This window comes from Sapajus apella, unplaced genomic scaffold (genome assembly GCF_009761245.1).
Source record: "Sapajus apella isolate SASKATOON/1434 unplaced genomic scaffold, GSC_monkey_1.0 scaffold34, whole genome shotgun sequence".
Taxonomy (NCBI): domain Eukaryota; kingdom Metazoa; phylum Chordata; class Mammalia; order Primates; family Cebidae; genus Sapajus; species Sapajus apella.
Window position 1 is genome coordinate 18080098 of NW_022436974.1, and position 18741 is coordinate 18098838.

General features: G+C 36.0%; 1 protein-coding gene across 3 annotated transcripts; it reads left to right on the forward strand.

Annotated features, from left to right (window-relative positions):
• Nucleotides 1–344: 344 nt before the first annotated feature.
• On the forward strand, nt 345–18233 carry CCDC90B (coiled-coil domain containing 90B). Of its 3 annotated transcripts, none has more exons than XM_032295876.1 (9): nt 345–870; nt 6555–6674; nt 7635–7738; nt 11697–11798; nt 12454–12495; nt 12582–12653; nt 12747–12800; nt 14247–14361; nt 17746–18233. In XM_032295876.1, exons 1-9 carry the CDS (start codon nt 771–773, stop codon nt 17799–17801), a joined length of 765 nt encoding a protein of 254 aa, XP_032151767.1. In that variant the 5' UTR covers nt 345–770; the 3' UTR covers nt 17802–18233. The 3 variants fall into 3 exon arrangements, with proteins under 3 accessions (XP_032151767.1, XP_032151768.1, XP_032151769.1); XM_032295877.1 differs by having other exon boundaries at nt 401–1185; XM_032295878.1 differs by having other exon boundaries at nt 414–533.
• Nucleotides 18234–18741: the final 508 nt, after the last annotated feature.

The following is an 18741-nucleotide window of genomic DNA, read 5'->3' on the forward strand; positions in this document are numbered from 1 at the left end:
TGTGTATCATTGTAGGACTTACAGAGAATATTTATGTACATTAGCGCATTTTAACACAACTTCTGTGCGTTGTTGCTTTCAGCATTTTACTATGCGGAGCAAAGTCTTGAGTAACAAATCTGAGAGGGATTACTGATGAAAATTCAAAGAATTTCTTCTAGAAACAGAAGAATTCAGCTTCGCTAAAGCAAGGACATACCAACTAAAATAGTTGGTCCTCCCGTGCACCAGAGGGCGAAGCAGCTGGATGTGACGCTGTCTGATAAATGAACGGCTCGCTGGAGTACACTATCCAGAAGGTTTCGTTGGCCCCCGCAGTGTACGGTCACCCAGAATGCTCAGCGGCCGCGGACTTCAGGACCCAGGCTGCTGTGCGGCTAAATACGACTCCAACTCCGCCGACCCTAGCGCGTAATGGCCGCTGGCTATCTTGGGGGAGCCTGCTGTTGGACTATGCCCCACTGCCAGGAAATAGGCGCCGGAAGGTTCTCCAACAAGATCCCGCTTTACTAGGGCGGTAAAGGAGTTCACAGGTCTGGAAGGGGCTGTGGGAGAAGCGGGGCAGCGCTGAGCCATGCTCATGAACTGTGGATTTGTGAGGAGACCCAGTTTTGTGGCACCACAGAGGCGCCCGCACTGGAAGGTGGTCTTGGGACCGACCGAAAACTATAATTCCCAGCATTCCTGAGGTGCCAGAACTACCTTTCCCGAAAGCCTGTGAGAGAGTAAACCGGTCTTCCGCCTCCCGCCCACCGGAAAACTCTGAGGACATGAGTCGTCGCCGGGCTTGGCGGTTCTTGCTTTCCCAAGGCAGCGAGGATCGTTGGGTTTCAAGCCCCCGCGGGCATTTCTCACCGGCCCTGCGGAGAGGTGAGGCAAGGCGTCGTGTCATAGATGCCTGAGTGCTCTCTAGGGAGACGACGACCGAGGGTCGCGCCTGCTCTAGCGAACGCGAGAAGGTGCCACGCCCTCCTCCCCTACTCACGCCTTGTGCTGGCAACGCCACTGCCGGCTGCCCCAACTTGCCCAGCTCGCCCCAAGGGGCGAGGACTGAGGAAAGCACCGCCTTTCTCTTCTTAGAGCGAGCCTTTGAAGGCCTGGGCTTCGCGTCCGGCTTCTTTCTCAGCCCATGTTTCCCTTTTTTGGTGACAAGAAGCTTGTAGGTTTGTCAGGAGCCAGAGTAAGGTAATCTGTGTTTGAGGGTGTCCGGATTTCTTTTATGGCCTGTTCAAATTTAGATTGTTTAGGTGCTGGCCTTCAGCCCAGGTTTTTAAATCATAAGTTTCAGGTCACGTCTGCCTTATTCTCGTTGGAATTCTCAGTATGTTCAGTCACACTGTAGACTTTGAGGGGAAAAAAAAAAAATACTGAACCTACAAGTTTCCAACCGGTTGGCACCTCTGTTAACAGAGTGTTTTGAAGATACCTGACTTTATTCTGAGAAATGTTTCTAGGGCTAGGTTTTGTTGTCGTTGTTTTTTACCCCTAGTTTTTAAACTTCCCTCCCAATTTTTAAACTTTTTTAAGGTTGTCCACAAAATAGACAAGTAGACACCTCATACCAATCTTAGCATTCTCTGTTCACCTTCTTGAATCTTCAGTGCCAGGCACACAAAGCCATTCAGTACCCAAACACGTCCATGCTGTTATTTATGCTCCACACTGTTACTTGTGCTATTTTGCTCAGTTTCATTTTACTCCACACCAGTAACAGCTGCAGTGCCAGGGTCATTCACAAGGTCTCTTTTGTTAGGTATTTTGGTGTTTACCATACGCATTATGATGGATTTTACAAAAAGTATGTTGCACTTTTGAACTCCAAGAAACCATCCAACTGTCATCTTTGTTGACTTTTACAGGCGTACTTCATTTACATATCCAAATGAAAACAAAATTAAACATTTTTAGAGAATGAACTTTGAAGTGAATATCATACTGGGAAACACATGACCATAAGTAAATGTTAATGTTTTACATAAACGTTATCCCACTTGAATCCGAGTATTCTTGGAGAAACCTTAAATCTCTTCTTACAACTAATAGGAAGTGTCCCTCCTCACTAAACAAATATTGAATGTTTATTGTATACAAGTAGTTTAAACTTGCCTAATAATGTCAATACAAGGGATCTGAAAACCTTGACCTCTGACCAGTGGGAGGACTTAGTTATTCTAATGCAATTAGTCTAGCAAGTTAGTAGACCAGCATGTAAGAATATACACTGTAATGCCTGTTCTTTTGAGTTCCTGACTGAAAAATAACTGGCTATACACTGAAGTGTTTCACCTGTAAAATTAGTAAACTAAAACTTGCAGCTTATATTTAATGGGACAACATTTTACATCTCTTTTTTGTTATTTATTTTTTCAAAAGTAAAATTTGACCTTTTCCAGCTAAGAGGAGCTTGGTGCAAGATAGGCCAGAGTTCCAATCAGCAGTCTATGACTTAGTAGTTTTATGAAGCTGGTTAAACCTTTAAACTGAGTTTGTATCTCACTATTATAAATAAACAGTCTCACTATTATAAACAAACAAATCCACAAGATAGATATCAAAGAATCAAAAGAAGTAACAATGAAAGGAAAAGTTTGGGATTTTGTACATATGTTTAAAAGTCTATGCAAAACTTTTCAAGTTATTAAGGATCTGTTATTCCACCTTGAGCTGGAAACACTGATTCTGAGCACTTATCTCGCCTACCTATTAATAACGACTGCAAATATTCTTTTTTAATTTTTTTTTTTTTTTGAGACAGGGTCTTGTCACCCAGGCTGGTGTGCATTGGTGCCATCGTGGCTCACTACAACCTCTGCGTCCCAGGCTCAGGTGATCTTTCCACTTCAGCATCCCAAGTGGCTGGGACTACAGGCACATACCACCATGCCCAGCTAATTTTTATAATTTTTGTAGGGACACGATCTTGCCATGTTGCCCAGGCTGATCTCGAACTCCTGGGCTCAAGTGATCCGCTTGCCTTGGCTTCCCAAAGTGCTAGGATTACAGGCGTGAGCCACTGCACCCAGCCTGCAAAGACATTCTTAATGAGTGCTTATGCATGCACATAACACAGCTGGAATGGTGATTATGACACCCTCCTATGAATATCCAGTGGTTTTTTCAGTTCCTTATGGCTTCCAAAGTGGACTGAAACCCCAAGTTCTTCTGCCAGTGGGTGTCAATACCTACCTCATAGGATTGGTAGGACTAAGCCAAATATGGGAATATTTGAGCACATATATAGAATAATGTTCTACATATCCTTCTGTATTCTCAGCTCTCCCTGGGCCCATAATAAATAGAAGCAAGTGAATAACAAAGGCTGCCCTGCCCATGCCTTGATATTGCTCATTGATCCTGTCTGGGTAGCTTCTCTAAGATTTAATGTAGCCCTACCATCATCCAAATAGCCACTCTTGATCCTTTATTCTCAAGGAGGACCAGCTGCCTCTCCTTTGTATTCATTGTGTATACATAATGCCAAGCACAGTGCCTTTCATTCAGCAGATATCTATCAATGGAGCATCCAGAATTGTGCAGGCACTGGGAATTCAGTAGTGAGCAAGAACAGATGTGGTCCCTGCTCTCAAGGACTGTATAGTTTAGTGCAGGGGTTGACGAACTTTTTCTCTGCAGAGCCTAATAATAAATATTTTAGGCTTTGTGGGCTGTAAGTTCAGTGATAACTATTCACTGCCACTGCAGTGTGAAAGTTGCCATAGATTAATCCATAAATGAATGAGTAATGTTCTAATAAAGCTAGTTCTAAGGAATACAACTAGAAAAACATAGTCGCAGGGCGCGGTGACTTACGCCTGTAATCCTAGCACTTTGGGAGGCCTAGGTGGGTGGATCACCTGAGGTCAGGAGTTCAAGACCAGCCATCATGGTGAAACCCCATCTTTATTTAAAAAAAAAAAAAAAAACATAGTCTCTGGGCTGTAGTTGGCTGACCACTGGTCTCTTGCGGAGACAACTGAGAGTCACATAAATGTGTAAATTGTGAGAAGGTTTGCAAAAGAATACTTTGCAGTACTATGAAAAACCATCACGAGAGAGACCTAACCTAAAGGAGTTATCAGGCTTTCTAGAGGAAGAAACATTCAGACTGAGCTCTGACGGATAAACAGGAGCAGGCAGAGAAAAGGAGAGCTTTCTGAACAGGGCAGGGGCTGGGCAAAGGCCCTGAGAAGGGAAAGCATATGGCATGTTCGTGGAATTAAAATCAAAGACCCCTTGAAAGCAGAGGGCCAGAGAGCATAGTAGGACATGAAAGGAGCTGTACCCTACAGAGATTTATTGGCTTGTTAAGGTATTTGGTTTCTATCCAAAATTTAGTAGGAAGCCGCTCTTTGTGCAAGGTATTCAGAGTGTTTCTTGACTAAGTCAGAGGAACTGTACTAATCTGCCTAGCTATGAGACCGTAAGATTGCAGACTAATTATAGACTGTCCTCAGGATAGTTTAAAGTTTTTCAACTTTACTATGGTGCAAATACAGTATGCATTCAGTAGAAACTGTACTTTGAATTTTGATCCTTTCCTAGGCTAGCAGTAATGTAGTATTCATGCAATACTAAGCAGGGGCAGCAAGCCGCAGCTCCCACTCAGCCATGGATCACAAGGGCAAACAACCAATGCTTAGTATTGCCAGGGTTTTTTGGGTTTTGCTTTTGCATCCTGTCATGTTTATAAAGTGCCCATCTGGGTGTCTACATGAAATATTCAACACTTGATTATAAAATAGGCTTTGTGTTATTTTGGCCAATTATAGGCTAATGTAAGTGTTCTCAGTGTGCTTGGGTAAGCCAGGCTAAGCTGTGATGTTCAGTAGGTTAGGTATATTAAATGCATTTTCAGTTTAGGATATTTTCAACTTATGATGAATTTATTGGGACATAACACTTTTATAAGCTGAGGAGCATCCATACTTAACCCTGAGCCTCAATTTGCCTCATCCATAAAATGAGAATTTTAAGGATGGGGTAATGGGATATGAAAACAGTAAAATATTATATAAATATTATTACTGATTTTTTTTCTAAATCCAAATAAACTTCTAATCAGGGATACATAACTAAAAGTACCATCATTACTCTTAATGCGCTTGTTACTGAAACTATTGAAATCTGCCCCTTTTTCATCTAATTTTTCTTTTTCTCTCCTACCTTAGGTCTGACATTGACACACAAAGGCATGTTTCTTTACCCTTCTAGATGACATTCAAGTGAAAAAGATTAGTGACCAGCGTGCTAATATGTGTGTGTGTTTTAAAAAACTGCTCTACCTTTATTTATAGCTACTTGCTTTTATCTCTTAAGTAAAAATTTTTGGAGTATGAATATCTTTTATCATTTGAATTTAGAGTTTATTCTTAGATTTTTTTAAAAAGAGTATCTGTTTCCTGCCTCTGGTCTATAAAATCAGTGAGAACATCATTCGTGTCTGGTTTTGCTTAACATTTTATCCTTTGTGCCTGGCACAAGTTTTAGCACTCAACAAATATTTATTAAGCTAGAAGGATGTAAGAAAGTAATCACATTTGTCCTACACAGTACCAGTGGAAAAGTAATGCCTGAAGTTGCAGTCTTTTAAATACTTAGATATTTTAGGTGGTTTGGGATAAATGAGACAGCATGGAGTGATGGAAAGAATGTAAGATTTGTTTAGAAGAACATGAGGAGTCTGAATCCTAATTCTGCCATTGGCTTTGTGACCTTAGGCAAACCCCTTTACCTTTCCTAGAAGTTGTTTATGGGCAGAGCACCTTATAATAAATTCATCAGCAATATATAAAAAAGGTCTTTACTGTGTCTAGGTTAAAACTTAGGGAATTTATTGAAATAGGACAAGAAGGGTTATTTCAGAAATGAGAAATTGCTCCTAGAGCTCTTATGTTGATACCAGTAAATATGCCCATGATTTCAAATCAAATTCATTGATTGAATCAGCAGTAAAAGTTTGTGACCCAACTATGTGCCAAAGCACTGTTCTAGGTGCTAAAGATACAGTAGGGAAAATCAGTCAGATCATCATGGAGCTTATATTCTGGTACAAAGAAACAAACAGCAAGCAAGATAATTTCATTTTGGAGCTGACAACTATGTAGGAAATAAACTGTGGACATATAAGTGAGTGGGAGTATGGAAAGCTACTTTAAATAGAGATATAAGTGTAAAAATTTTTCATAGCTCTTTGGAAGACTGTTACTGAGCACACAGAATAGCTGAATTGAGCAGTTTCTGCTCTTCAGTAATTAGAGCTGAGGTGGTGATATCCAAAGCATTTGATGTGTGTTTTATTACAATTTTAGACCAACTCTTAACATTTTTGAATACTGAAGGAGGGAAAAAAATTCATTGAATGTTTGGTATGTGCAGAAAAACGTCAGACTTTTCAGATAAAAGAGAGGCTCAAAGGAGTCAATTAACTTGGGTGAGATGACAAAACTAGAAGAGCCGGAACTTTATTATAAATGGATGGGGAAAATGCTTTGTAAGCTAAAATACGATACCTGTATCAGTTACTACGAGAGAAAATAAATGTCTTCTCTTTTCAGACTTCTTCACTACCACAACCAAAGAGGGATATGATAGGCGGCCAGTGGACATAACTCCTTTAGAACAAAGGAAATTAACTTTTGATACCCATGCATTGGTTCAGGACTTGGAAACTCATGGTAAGAAACATGGATACCTCTTGAAAGAAGAAAATTAATAGCACTCATAATAATTGCCTAGTCAAGACAGTATCACTACTATGAACAATTAAGAGTAACTAAATAGACCTTGCCATCCATACAATTAAATATTTTATAATCATTAAAAATGATATTGCTTGAAAAACATTTACTGATATGGGGAGTGGTCAAGATACATTAATTGGAAAAAGCATAGGAAATATGTGCAAAATGATTCCAAATAAGTGAAAAAGAAGAAAACTTGAGTTTCTAGGCTGATACTAAAGTGGAACAATTGTTTGAGATTAAAAAAGCAGAAAATATGCACAAAAAAATTACCTGGTTTCAAAACAGTAATTTAAATTATGTGATATTACAGGAATAGGCTAATAGAACAAAATGGTATTCATAGAGACACAGACATGAATTTAATATGTGATGAAGGCATTACAAATTAGGGAAAGGAAGGACTATTTATTAAATGAGATATAACAACCGAGTAGCCATTGGAAAAAAATATACTAAATCCCCTTAAAATGAAACTAAACTTCAGATAGATAAAAAGCTAAATGTAAAAGAATAAGCAGTTTTACAGAAAAAAGGGCAAATGCTACAAACAAGCAGAACACAGAAAAACAAACATAAATAACAAAAAGTCTATGTAATGCCTAACCTCACTACCAACCAAAGAAATGCAAATTTAAGTAACATTAACATAATAATACCATTTTTATTGCCAATTATACACTCAAAAAAAAGTAATATCCAGCGTCAATGAGATTAAAATTGTAGAGTACTTTTAGAGAGTAATTTAGCATTATCTCTCAAATTTTTAATTGTAACCATTTTTTTTAAAAAGTATATAACAATTTAAATGTTGAGGAGTTACTCTAGCTGTCTATTTTGATGAGGATATGCATTTTAAAAAAATAAAATAAAATACCTATTTGCTGCCTACAGGATTTGACAAAACACAAGCAGAAACAATTGTATCAGCATTAACTACTTTATCAAATGTCAGCCTGGATACTATCTATAAAGAGATGGTCACTCAAGCTCAACAGGTAATACACTGATTATTATCACTTCTGATCGTTTCATTAGACAATCATTTTATAACTACGTCTCTGGCTACCTACTGACCTTCCAAACATGCTCCTATCTTCCTTGTTCTCTCTAAAGGGACCATAAAAAAAAAAAGAATAAAGTCAATATTTAGAGACTGAATAGTTAGAATAGTTGTAATAATATTGTGATAACAAAGAGAATGGTATTTTGCCAAATTTTGATGAGATCATTATATTGTGTTATTCATGGGTGGTTATTCATGGATTGTTAGTGAAACAACTTTTTCCCTCTAGAAAGCTCACCACAGTAGAAGAGGTAATCTTTCTATATATTAAGTATATTTTATTGCTGCCTTACATATGTATTGGTTAATTTTCACAGGCCTAGTTGGAAAGGACTTACATGGCTGGGAAGGACTTCATAAATTACCTAGCTAAGATGCTTTAATTTGACTGAATATAAAATTCTTTAAAGTCAAATATAAGAATTTAACATGTAAGAGGCACAGTGCTGGGTACTTTTCGTATATGATTTAATCTCTAACAACCTTGAAAAGTAGGCAGAATTCTATCTGGCCACTGGCCACTGAAGACACACTCAGAGAGATTAAGTAGTTTGCAAGAGTTTTCACTGTGGTGATATGGACAAAAAGCAGTAATTTTACATAAAGGATTGAATAAACTAAATGAATTTAACTGGAATAATAATTCATTTATCAGTCATGAAATAATGTATTATGTTTAAGAATCTGTTTTCTTCCTATGGTTATATTTTTTGAATTTTAATTTTTTAAATTTAGGCTTCCTTCCTCAGATAAGTAGTTTACAGCACAGAGAGAAAAATCAGGATTTCTTATATAAAACTAGAATCTCTTGCATAAAATTTCATTACTATAAGGGTCACAGTAGATCAAAAGATTTTTAAAGAGGTGCTGTGGCTCACACCTGTAATCCCAGCACTTGGGGAAGCCAAGGTGGGCAGATCACTTGAGGTCAGGAGTTCAAGACCAGCCTGGCCAACATGGTGAAACCCTGTCTCTACTTTAAAAAAAAAAAAAAATACAAAAAATTAGCTGGGCATGGTGGTGGGTACCTGTAATCCCAGCTACTTGGGAGGCTGAGGCAGAAGAATCGCTTGAACTGGGGAGGCGGAGGTTGCAGTGAGCCAAAATTGCACCACTGCACTCCAGCCTGGGTGACAGAGTGAGACTCCATCTCAAAAAAATTTTTTTAAAAACTATAATCTCCAATTATAGTAGACAAATGTCCAATTAATTAGACATTTAAAATTGAAACATTCAACCCCTACATTCAACTTCCCTTTAAGTTTGTACATGCATTTTTTAGCTAGTATTTAAGATCGTAACAGACTAAAGTCCACTAAAGAAAAAGCCAAACATTTAATTAGTTACTCCACACTCTGAACTGTCTGGAAAGAGCTATATGGAGCTACTGATATTTTTAAGAAAGTAATTGTTTTTTTAAGTTTACCTATAAAGCGTGAAATAAAGCTGTGATTTGAGGAATCTTTGTGCTGCTAGGACCATTTAATCCTATATACAAGAGGTAGGATTGGGCATAAAAATATTACTATTATACTTTTGGCTTTTTTATTACTGGTGTGTGAAGTTAAAAATCCTGTTCCGTTCTTGTGTCTAATTCCATTGCTGACCTCACCTCTAGTATAGAATAAGGCACAGAGATGTCATGAAGGGTGGAGCTAAGGCTCAGGGCCATCAGGCCATCAAGCTGCATACTTGATCACTTCAGAGTGGGCCATATGAAACCAAGTCAGCTAGCAGCATGAGGGGAAAAAAGAAAATAAAGTAATGAAGTCTTCTTATTCTGAGAATTTGATTATGTTATGAATTTGATTAAACTCTGAATATTCTTTGATGGCTCCATAGTTACAAAAATCACTTTTAATAGATTTGGCTACTGAACAGTGGATTATGTCTTTACATTTAAAGTTATTAAAGGTGGACACCTGTGCTGTTTTGTAGGCTTTTTGAGTCTGTATTTAAAGGAAGAATGAGGTAAAAAGAGGCTTTTAAGAGCCACAGTAGGGCCGGGTGTGGTGGCTCACACCTGTAATCCCAGAACTTTGGGACGCTGAGGTGAGCAGATCACTTGAGGTCAGGAGTTCGAGACCAGCCTGGCCAACACGGCAAAACTCTGTCTCTACTAAAAATGCAAAAAAAATTAGCTGGGCATGGTGGTGGGTGCTTGTGGTTCCAGTTACTTGGGAGGCTTGAAAATCGCTTAAACCCAGGAAGTGGAGGCTGCAGTGAGCCAAGATCGCCCCACTGTGCTCCAACCTGGGCAACAGAGCAAGGCTCTTGTCTCCCAAAAAAAAAAAAAAAAAAAAAAAAAAGAACCACTATACAATCACTTATTTTCAGATTGAGACTCCATAAGAAGTCTTTACTTAGCTTTCCAGCTTTTGCCTATGTAATCTCAGTAATAAGAATACATTATTTTTAATGTATAATTCCTTTATAATGATACTTGGGGCAAACAGGACTGCCAGCCCCTAGAGACCACATCTGTGTGACTTCTGAATTAATTCTCATACATATGTCAAGCAGAACTAAATAAATGAACACCCCTCGTCAGTAATACATGAGGGTTAGAAAAGGCATGAGTCAGAAATGTCTGTTGTACAGAGTTAAAAACTTTTATCTATTATGATAAGAAGTCCAAACTTCCTCCACATTAATACATTAGCATTAGACTATCCTGCTTCGGCCATTAGATCTCTGTCCCATCGGTAATAATAATAGCTAACGTTTCATTGCTAACCAAGTGCCAAGTACTCTTTTAAGCATTATACATATATTACCTCATTTAATCCTCAAAACAACTCTTTAACATGTAGCAGGTACTGTTACTATTTCCATTTTATCAGTGAGTAGACCAGAAAAATTCAATGATTTGCTAGCATCTCACAGCAAATGGCAGAGTTTGGATTCAAACATAGACAGCCTGACTCCAGAACCCCCAATCTTTTTTGGGCTTTCTTGTTTTATTTCTAAACTATTATACAGAGTCCTTATCAAGGTTATTCCCTCATTGGCTTTTTCTTTTGGTAAAGGATAGATAAATTAGCAAGCTACCTAATTTTAAGAAGTTCAGTGCTACAGGCTGAATATCCCTTATCTGAAATGCTTTGCACCAGAAGTGTTTCAGATTTGATTTTTTTTTTTTTAATATTTGCATTACACTTACCAGCTGAGCATCCCAAATCTGAAATCCAAAATACTCCAATGAGCATTTCCTTTGCGTGTCATGTTGGCACTCAAAAAGTTTCAGATTTTGTATTTCAAGATTTTTGGATAGGGATATTTGACTTATAACAGTTGTATTTTCATTGTAAGGCTGCCTTAAATCATTTCTGCAAAATTGTCCCTCCCTAACAAAGCAAAAGTTTATAAATCTATCAGGTAAGGGCCACCTTTTCTTTCATATATTCTTTGTAGTGCCAAATATAAGGAAGCTACCCAAGAATTTAAACAAAATTGATTATGTTGTGCTGACAGACAGCAATTATTTAACTATACATCTGTTTTTTTACTACCTGACTTCTGAGTCGTATCTGCTACATGGAATTTTCCAGTGGTAGAAAATCTCTCAAAATCAAAATAATAAGAGAGAAAATGCTTCCCATTTGAGTATTCAAAAAACAAGAACAAAACATTATCTTTTTGAGGAACTCTTAGGGTCTAAGGAAGCATTTTATTGAGATTCTTTTCATTCAAACACCTGCACATTTGTCTCTCTTCACTAGGAAATACATTTTTTCTCATTTTTATATTTTAGATACGTAGGTTTCATATTTGCTTAACCAATCAACATTATACCTTATAGCATGTCTCATTTAAATTTCATGAAAACAATGCAAAATAAAAAGATGGCTTTCTATAGATCACTAGGTTATTTTTATTTTGTTTTCTAGGAAATAACAGTACAACAGCTAATGGCTCATTTGGACTCTATCAGGAAAGACATGGTCATCCTAGAGAAAAGTGAATTCGCAAATCTGAGAGCTGAGAATGAGGTGATACAAATTTTAATCTATTACTCATAAAATACTGATCTCATAATAAGCATCCTACTTACTGAATAGGTTCATAAGACCAAATAATAATTCCATGTGGTTAGCAAACAATAAATAGATTTAAAAATATAGCATTTATTTAACCATACCTAATTTTTTTCTATATAATCATAGTGCTTTACATACTGAAGAGAATAAGAGTTAAATTTTATACATATAAAATCACATAAAAGAGAAAATCTTTGAACTATATATATTATATAAAATTTTTATATAATGGTTTCAGAGCTGAGAGTAATGTGGCATTTTCACTTTTATTTAATCAAAGACATTTAAGTATTAAATGTCTTTGTGACTTAAAAGTATATTTCTGTAATTAAGTCAGAATTTCAAGTTACGTTATCCACTATAGCTTATTTTTAAATTTAGAAAATCAGTTTTTAAAAGTATAATATAAAAACAAATGCATTTTGTTCATAAGAATTGTTTTCTGAATATGGTGACTTACTAGTTTCTTTTGAAAATTTTTTTCTCATCAATTCTGATTAGAAATCCATAGATTGTCCAAATTTTGGTAATCTAGGGTGTCAGGTTCTTTTAATCGTAATATGGACTTGGTTTAATGCTAATTGCATGTGATCTTTCTTGTACCTAGAAAATGAAAATTGAACTAGACCAAGTTAAGCAACAACTAATGGTAAGTGAATTTTTTTCCTAGCTGTTAATTTCAGAACAAATATTCATTACAAGATCATTTTAAAAATGTCTTTGTTTTCCCGAAAGCATGAAACCAGTCGAATCAGAGCAGATAATAAACTGGATATCAACCTAGAAAGGAGCAGAGTAACAGATATGGTAATGTGGTTTTAAATGTACTTTCTTGGTTACTTACTCCTTTTTAATTTTTAGTCTTTTTTTTTTAACTTCCTGCTGCTTCATATCCCATAGTTTACAGATCAAGAAAAGCAACTTATGGAAGCAACTACAGAATTTACAAAAAAGGTAAGCTAATACGTAAAAATGTCTCTTTTATCCAGCTCTTATGCCTTGTAAAACTGCTTTTATGTGTACCAGTTTATAAGTTTGGACTTTAAAAAGCTAATTCTGTAGAATCTATGGTTTCCCGATAGTTAGCCAGCATTTCTAGGGAACCTGCACCAGATTATTGTTCATAAGCCTTGACCTTGAAGAACCAAGCTTCCACGTAGTGTGCTTTTTTAAACTATTTCTATAATAGAAAATAACTCTTTTTTTGGGCCAGGTGTGGTAGTTCACACCTGTGATCTCAGCACTTTGGGAGGCTGAGGCAGGAGTTCAAGACCAGTCTGGGCAACATAGCAAGACTCTCAAAAACAAAAAAAGAACTATTTTTTTAAAAGACAAAAGGTTCACTATTGGTATTCATCATTGGTACTTAAATGAGTACCTAGGTTCAGTTAAATAATTTTCTTAAGGTTTAGAAATTTTTAAAAACATACTAAATATGTAGTGTTTATTATTGTGCCAGATACTATTTTACGTGCTTTACTTGTATTGGTCTCTGTGAGATAGACACTATTATTCCCATTTTACCAATCTGGAAGATAAGACACAACGAGGTTAAGGTCACACAATAAGTGGTGGCACTGGGAAAAGAACCTGTAGTCTAAATCCCAAACTGGGAACTACTGCTTTCCTTGTCAGTAATCCTACAATGTAATCAGGACTTCATCTCTATGGCTTGAGTAAAGCCCCACTTTCTGACTCAGCCTTGTCCTTTTCTTAAAAGTTCAAAGCCATTTGTATACATTCTAACAGAAAATATGTCACTCTTGCTCATAATTTAATAGAAGAGAAGGTCACATTTGTTTTTTCAAAGATCTTATTCTCTTCCCTTACTTCTTGGCCAGATAAAGGAGATAAGCAAGGAAATCAGCAAAGTCTTTTACAACTACTTTCTGTGCTCTAGGTCTCATCTCTCCTCCCTACCTTTTGTCCCCTATACATGTATCAGTGTTATCCATCAGGTATTTCTTCCAGTTCTTTTAATACTGGTGCCAGTTCATATATCTGGTTATTTTTTTTTCATTTGTAGAATATATTTAAAGTTTTAACCATAATATCTTAAGGACTTTGCACACATAAAATGATAGTTCTGTGACTTAATTTTTTGTTTCTCACTTTATCATCTTATATATTTAGGTATCAAATATGAGGTTTTTAGCAGAATATTCCCAGTATGTGATAATCCTAAGAGATGATTTCCAAATACGAAAGTAGAAGGAATGTGATTCGTCAGTTTGTACTGTTTTCTTTTTATTTTTTATGCCACTATACTTTTACTGTTTCTCCAGCTAAGACTTTTGTATCACAATTAGCCCATAAATGAGGATTTCTAATGTAAATGGCTTTTTGTCCATTTAAAAAGGGACAAAATTATGTTCTCTTACTTATTCTTGTTTACTACAGGATACCCAAACCAAAAGTATTATTTCAGAGACCAGTAATAAAATTGATGCTGAAATTGCTTCCTTAAAAACACTGATGGAGTCTAACAAACTTGAGACCATTCGTTATCTTGCAGGTAAGACTGTCAGAGAAAGAAATTGCTGTCATCTAGTTTTCCTGTTAGTTCCTACCTAACAAGGTAACTTAGCAGGCACAGGAAAAAAAAAAAGGGAGCTATAACAAAGCTCTTTTATTGCTTGGTCCCTGTAGTGCTTAAAGAAGGTTCTAGTGTCAAGATATATTTTTGGGAGTCTTGCAGTTTTTTTGTTTTTTTTTTTTTTTTTTTACTACTTGCAATTTTTATTACAACAGATTACAAATTAGACCCAGCCAAAGGGTCTAAAGGAACATATAGGGTATAGTATTGGACAGTTCTAAATGTGAAGCGTCTGTCATCCTCACAGATGTGTGAATACAAGTTTAGCCTTCAGAATACCCTTCAGAATACAAGGGTATTCTGAATACCCTTCAGAATACAAGTTTAGCAGGCAACTCTGCAGCTTACTAATAGAAAAAGCATGTGGTTATAAAAGAAATATATATACAATGGGAATAACTGGATTTAAAAGTTTTTTTTTAAAAAAATATATAAACACAAGCACAAAATAATAGAAGGATAAACTGGGTATTGCACAGCGAAATAATGAAAATTTTCTTTTTATTGCTTATGTTCTTCCACAAAGATTTGAATGAGGTTAGAGAAAAAGATCAATAAAGTAGATATAAGCCCATTAAAAACCTGGAGGAGGGAGAGATGACCTCTTACCTTGAATCAACTGATGCAGCTTACATACTATGCCAAAATTAGATTATTTGTCACATACTGAGCTCCTCAAGTACCATCTGACCTGACCCAATTATAGGGCCCCAGTAGTTAGAAAGAACACCCTAGTCAACTATTACTTGTCTTTTTTCTTTTTATAAAAAGTATTTTCATTATAAATTATTCATAGAATTCAAAAGCAGTAAAAGTGAAAGCCCCTCCCGTTGTGTATTTACTATTAGTAGTAAACATTTCTAGGCTTTTTCTTCTGCATATAAACATATTATATACTTCTTAAAAATAATTAGATCACATATTTTTATAGTCTACAACTTTTAAAAATTTAACCAAATGTCTTCTTTCCACATCAATACACACAGACATCATTTTATTAGAAAGCACAGTATTCCCTCTAAGAAAATGCCAAAATTTATGTATCTAGTCCTCTGTTAACAGGCATTCTCATCCAGTTTTTCATTATTAAGGACAATACTGTATTGAACAGCCATATATATGTGTATGCTTGAGTAAAAACACACATATCTTTGTGCCGTCATTTCTATATCACAACTTGCTATGTACATTTAAAATTGGGGGTCAAAAAGATATGCACATTTAAAATTTTTGACATTAACAAATTGCTGTCTAAAAGAAAACTGCAGATTTATACTTTTAGTCATTTTCTGGACAGTCACCACTGATGTTGAGGTGCCAGCAGGGTTGAAGATGGAGCCTCCAGCCATCAGCTGAACCATGGATGGGGCACAAGTAAAATAGCCTACCTACAAGGGTACTTGGAATCAGAACTTACTCTTTAAATCTGTGAATGTGTGCCTCATTTTCTCATACCAGCTTTCTCCACGGGTTGGAAACATTACCACCTAGATTCTTTTATCATTCCACTTTCACTAATCAGGAGAGATTGCCCTCTTTCTTTAGTTCCAATTTTTAAAATCCTCACAAAGGAGTCTGAATGGCTCATCTTGGGTCATATACCACCTTTTGTCCCAGAACACTGCTGCCAAGGAATAATGGCAATTTCCAATTAATCTATGTGGTTAATCTCTGTAGAAAATGTGGCATATTTTGTTCTGGGCAAATAAATAAGGAAAGCTAATGTTTACAGAGTGCTTAAAATGTATCAGGCACATGCTCACCTAAGCATTTTACATATATGTAGAATGTCTCTCTAGATAGGATATAGAGGATAAACAGCAAATTTAAAAGAATTTGGGAATGGCTCCATAGTTACCACAACAACAGCCATGAGAAATAAAAGCTGAAATAACAGCAGCAAGACATGAGAGAGAAACTTAAATGCAGTTAATTGTATAGTCTACCGAAGGAACAAAATGCCTGCCACCTCACAATAAATAAGTGTTCATTTTGGTTATCTAAAACTTAATTTATCAGCTGTTAAATCAGCAGAGGATGTAACCACTTAGCACTATGTGGCTCAAATAAATGACAGATTGAGTCTTACCGGTGCCACAGTATATAATAAGGATAACAAATCTTTTGTGTGTTTTTTTATTAAAAGAAAAAAAACAGCTTTAGAGTCAGGTATACTTAGTCTTAAATCCTGGTTCCACTGCTTGCTGGCCATATAACTGGGCTTATTACCTTATCTGTACAATAGGGATAATACCACCAATCTCGTGGTTAAATAGAATAGTGTATGTAATTGCACAGCGCACTAGCATACTACCTGACACGTGGCAAACAGTCACAGGATCAAATGGGAGAATATACAATTGCCCAGTGTCAGTAAAACAAGAAACTCTCAGTGTTATTACTTCTCAAATGCCCTTCTCTATATGTCTTAGAGATGCCTAATGCCGTTTCTTAAAATTAAGAAAATAATCTTATCGTTAACCAAGTTTCACTAAGTAGTAGGATCAAAGGGGATGGTATAAAAATGGGTTTATCCATTATGAATAACTTTACTTTGAAAGGCTTTCTTGTGTCTTTATTCATAAAAGTTTCCCCTTCGTCTCTAAATTGTCTATTTTTAAAATTCATCAATTAGTGTTTTAAACAAATAGGAGACTAGGGAGTCCCTAAAGGCCTCACTCAGACTTACCTTCTAAAAGCTGGGAAAACAGAAGCTTTTTTAATCCAAAATGATAAAACATAAAGTACAGCTAGTATATTAACTATTTTAAAAACCTGATGCTTTTTCTGCTTTTCTTCTACTTCATTGAGTTTAAAGAGTTTTTACTAAAATTTTCATTTTTTAAGAATTATGAGAGAAATTATTTTAAAATGTACTGAAAAGGCAATTAAAATTCTCATAGATATATGGATGTTTATTCTACTAGCTTAACTACATAATTTTTTAATATAAGAAAGATTTGAATGAGATCATTATCTCACTATCATGAGATCTGAAATTAGAGCTTATAATTAAAGTAGTCAATAATGCTAATGTTAATGATTTTAAATACAATTTATAGGTTCTAAATGACATATAATTTACATTTTAATATACAGGCTCTTTTAAGAAGAATTGGGCATTAATGCTGCCCTTAAGAATGTCTTTCATCCTTAATTTTCTAGGGAATAAAACACATAGGATAGAAAATTGGTTGGATTTCCTTTGTTTTTTGCTCTTCACTTAAAGATAACATTATTCTCTTGATCTCTGCAAAATAATCACAAATACAAGACCTGTAACATAGTTTCTTCTTTTCACAGCCTCAGTGTTTACTTGCCTGGCAATAGCATTGGGATTTTATAGATTCTGGAAGTAGTATTAATGCTCGTACTGCTGCGGCTATTGGCTTCTTAGAACACCAAACCAAGAGACATTTACTTTGAACATTGTCAGTTGCAGCAAAACTTTACTACACAAGTTTATTCAAAGTATACATGGACTAAAAGAGGAAGGGTTTTAGAATGAGAAGACATATTTTGTCTTTATTATGTGTGTGTCTTTATTATATTGAAAAGCTGTCATTCAAACCTGGTTTGAGATAGAAGAGCATTTTGTCCTTTTGATAATTCATAGAAATTGAACCAGTTTTCTTGTGTTTGCTTGAACAATTGTGTAAATCATACAGGATTTTGTTGGTATTGGCTGCATATTTGAAAACTATTCCCTAGCCTACATACTTATTACTGAAATAACTTTCCTGATAACCATTACATAATTACATTTTTCTATAAAATAAAAGATTATTAAAGTTGTGTGGATTTTAAAAGTGACTTACTACATAGTTGGAGACTGATTTCTTTTTGGTAATGAACTAAAACAATAAATTTTAAAATAATAGGCTAGACATGATGGCTCACACCTGTAATTTCAGCACTTTGGGAGGTCCAGGCGGGTGGGTCACTTGAGGTCAGGAGTTCTAGACCAGCCTGGCCAACATGGCGAAATCCCATCTCTACTAAAAATACAAAAATTAGCCAGGCGTGGTGGCACATGCCTATAATACCAGCTACTCGGGAGGCTGAGCCAGGAGAATCCCTTGAACCCGGGAGGAGGAAATCGCAGTGAGCCAAGATCACGCCACTGCACTCCAGCCTGGGTGACAGAGCCAGACACCATCAAATGAATGAATGAATGAATGAATGAATGAATGAATGAATGAATGAACGAACAAATGAATGTGTGCTTTAGTGCAAATATACAGCACTTAATATGAAATCTGTAGAGTTGCTAAATATTGAGCTCTAATTATTACATGT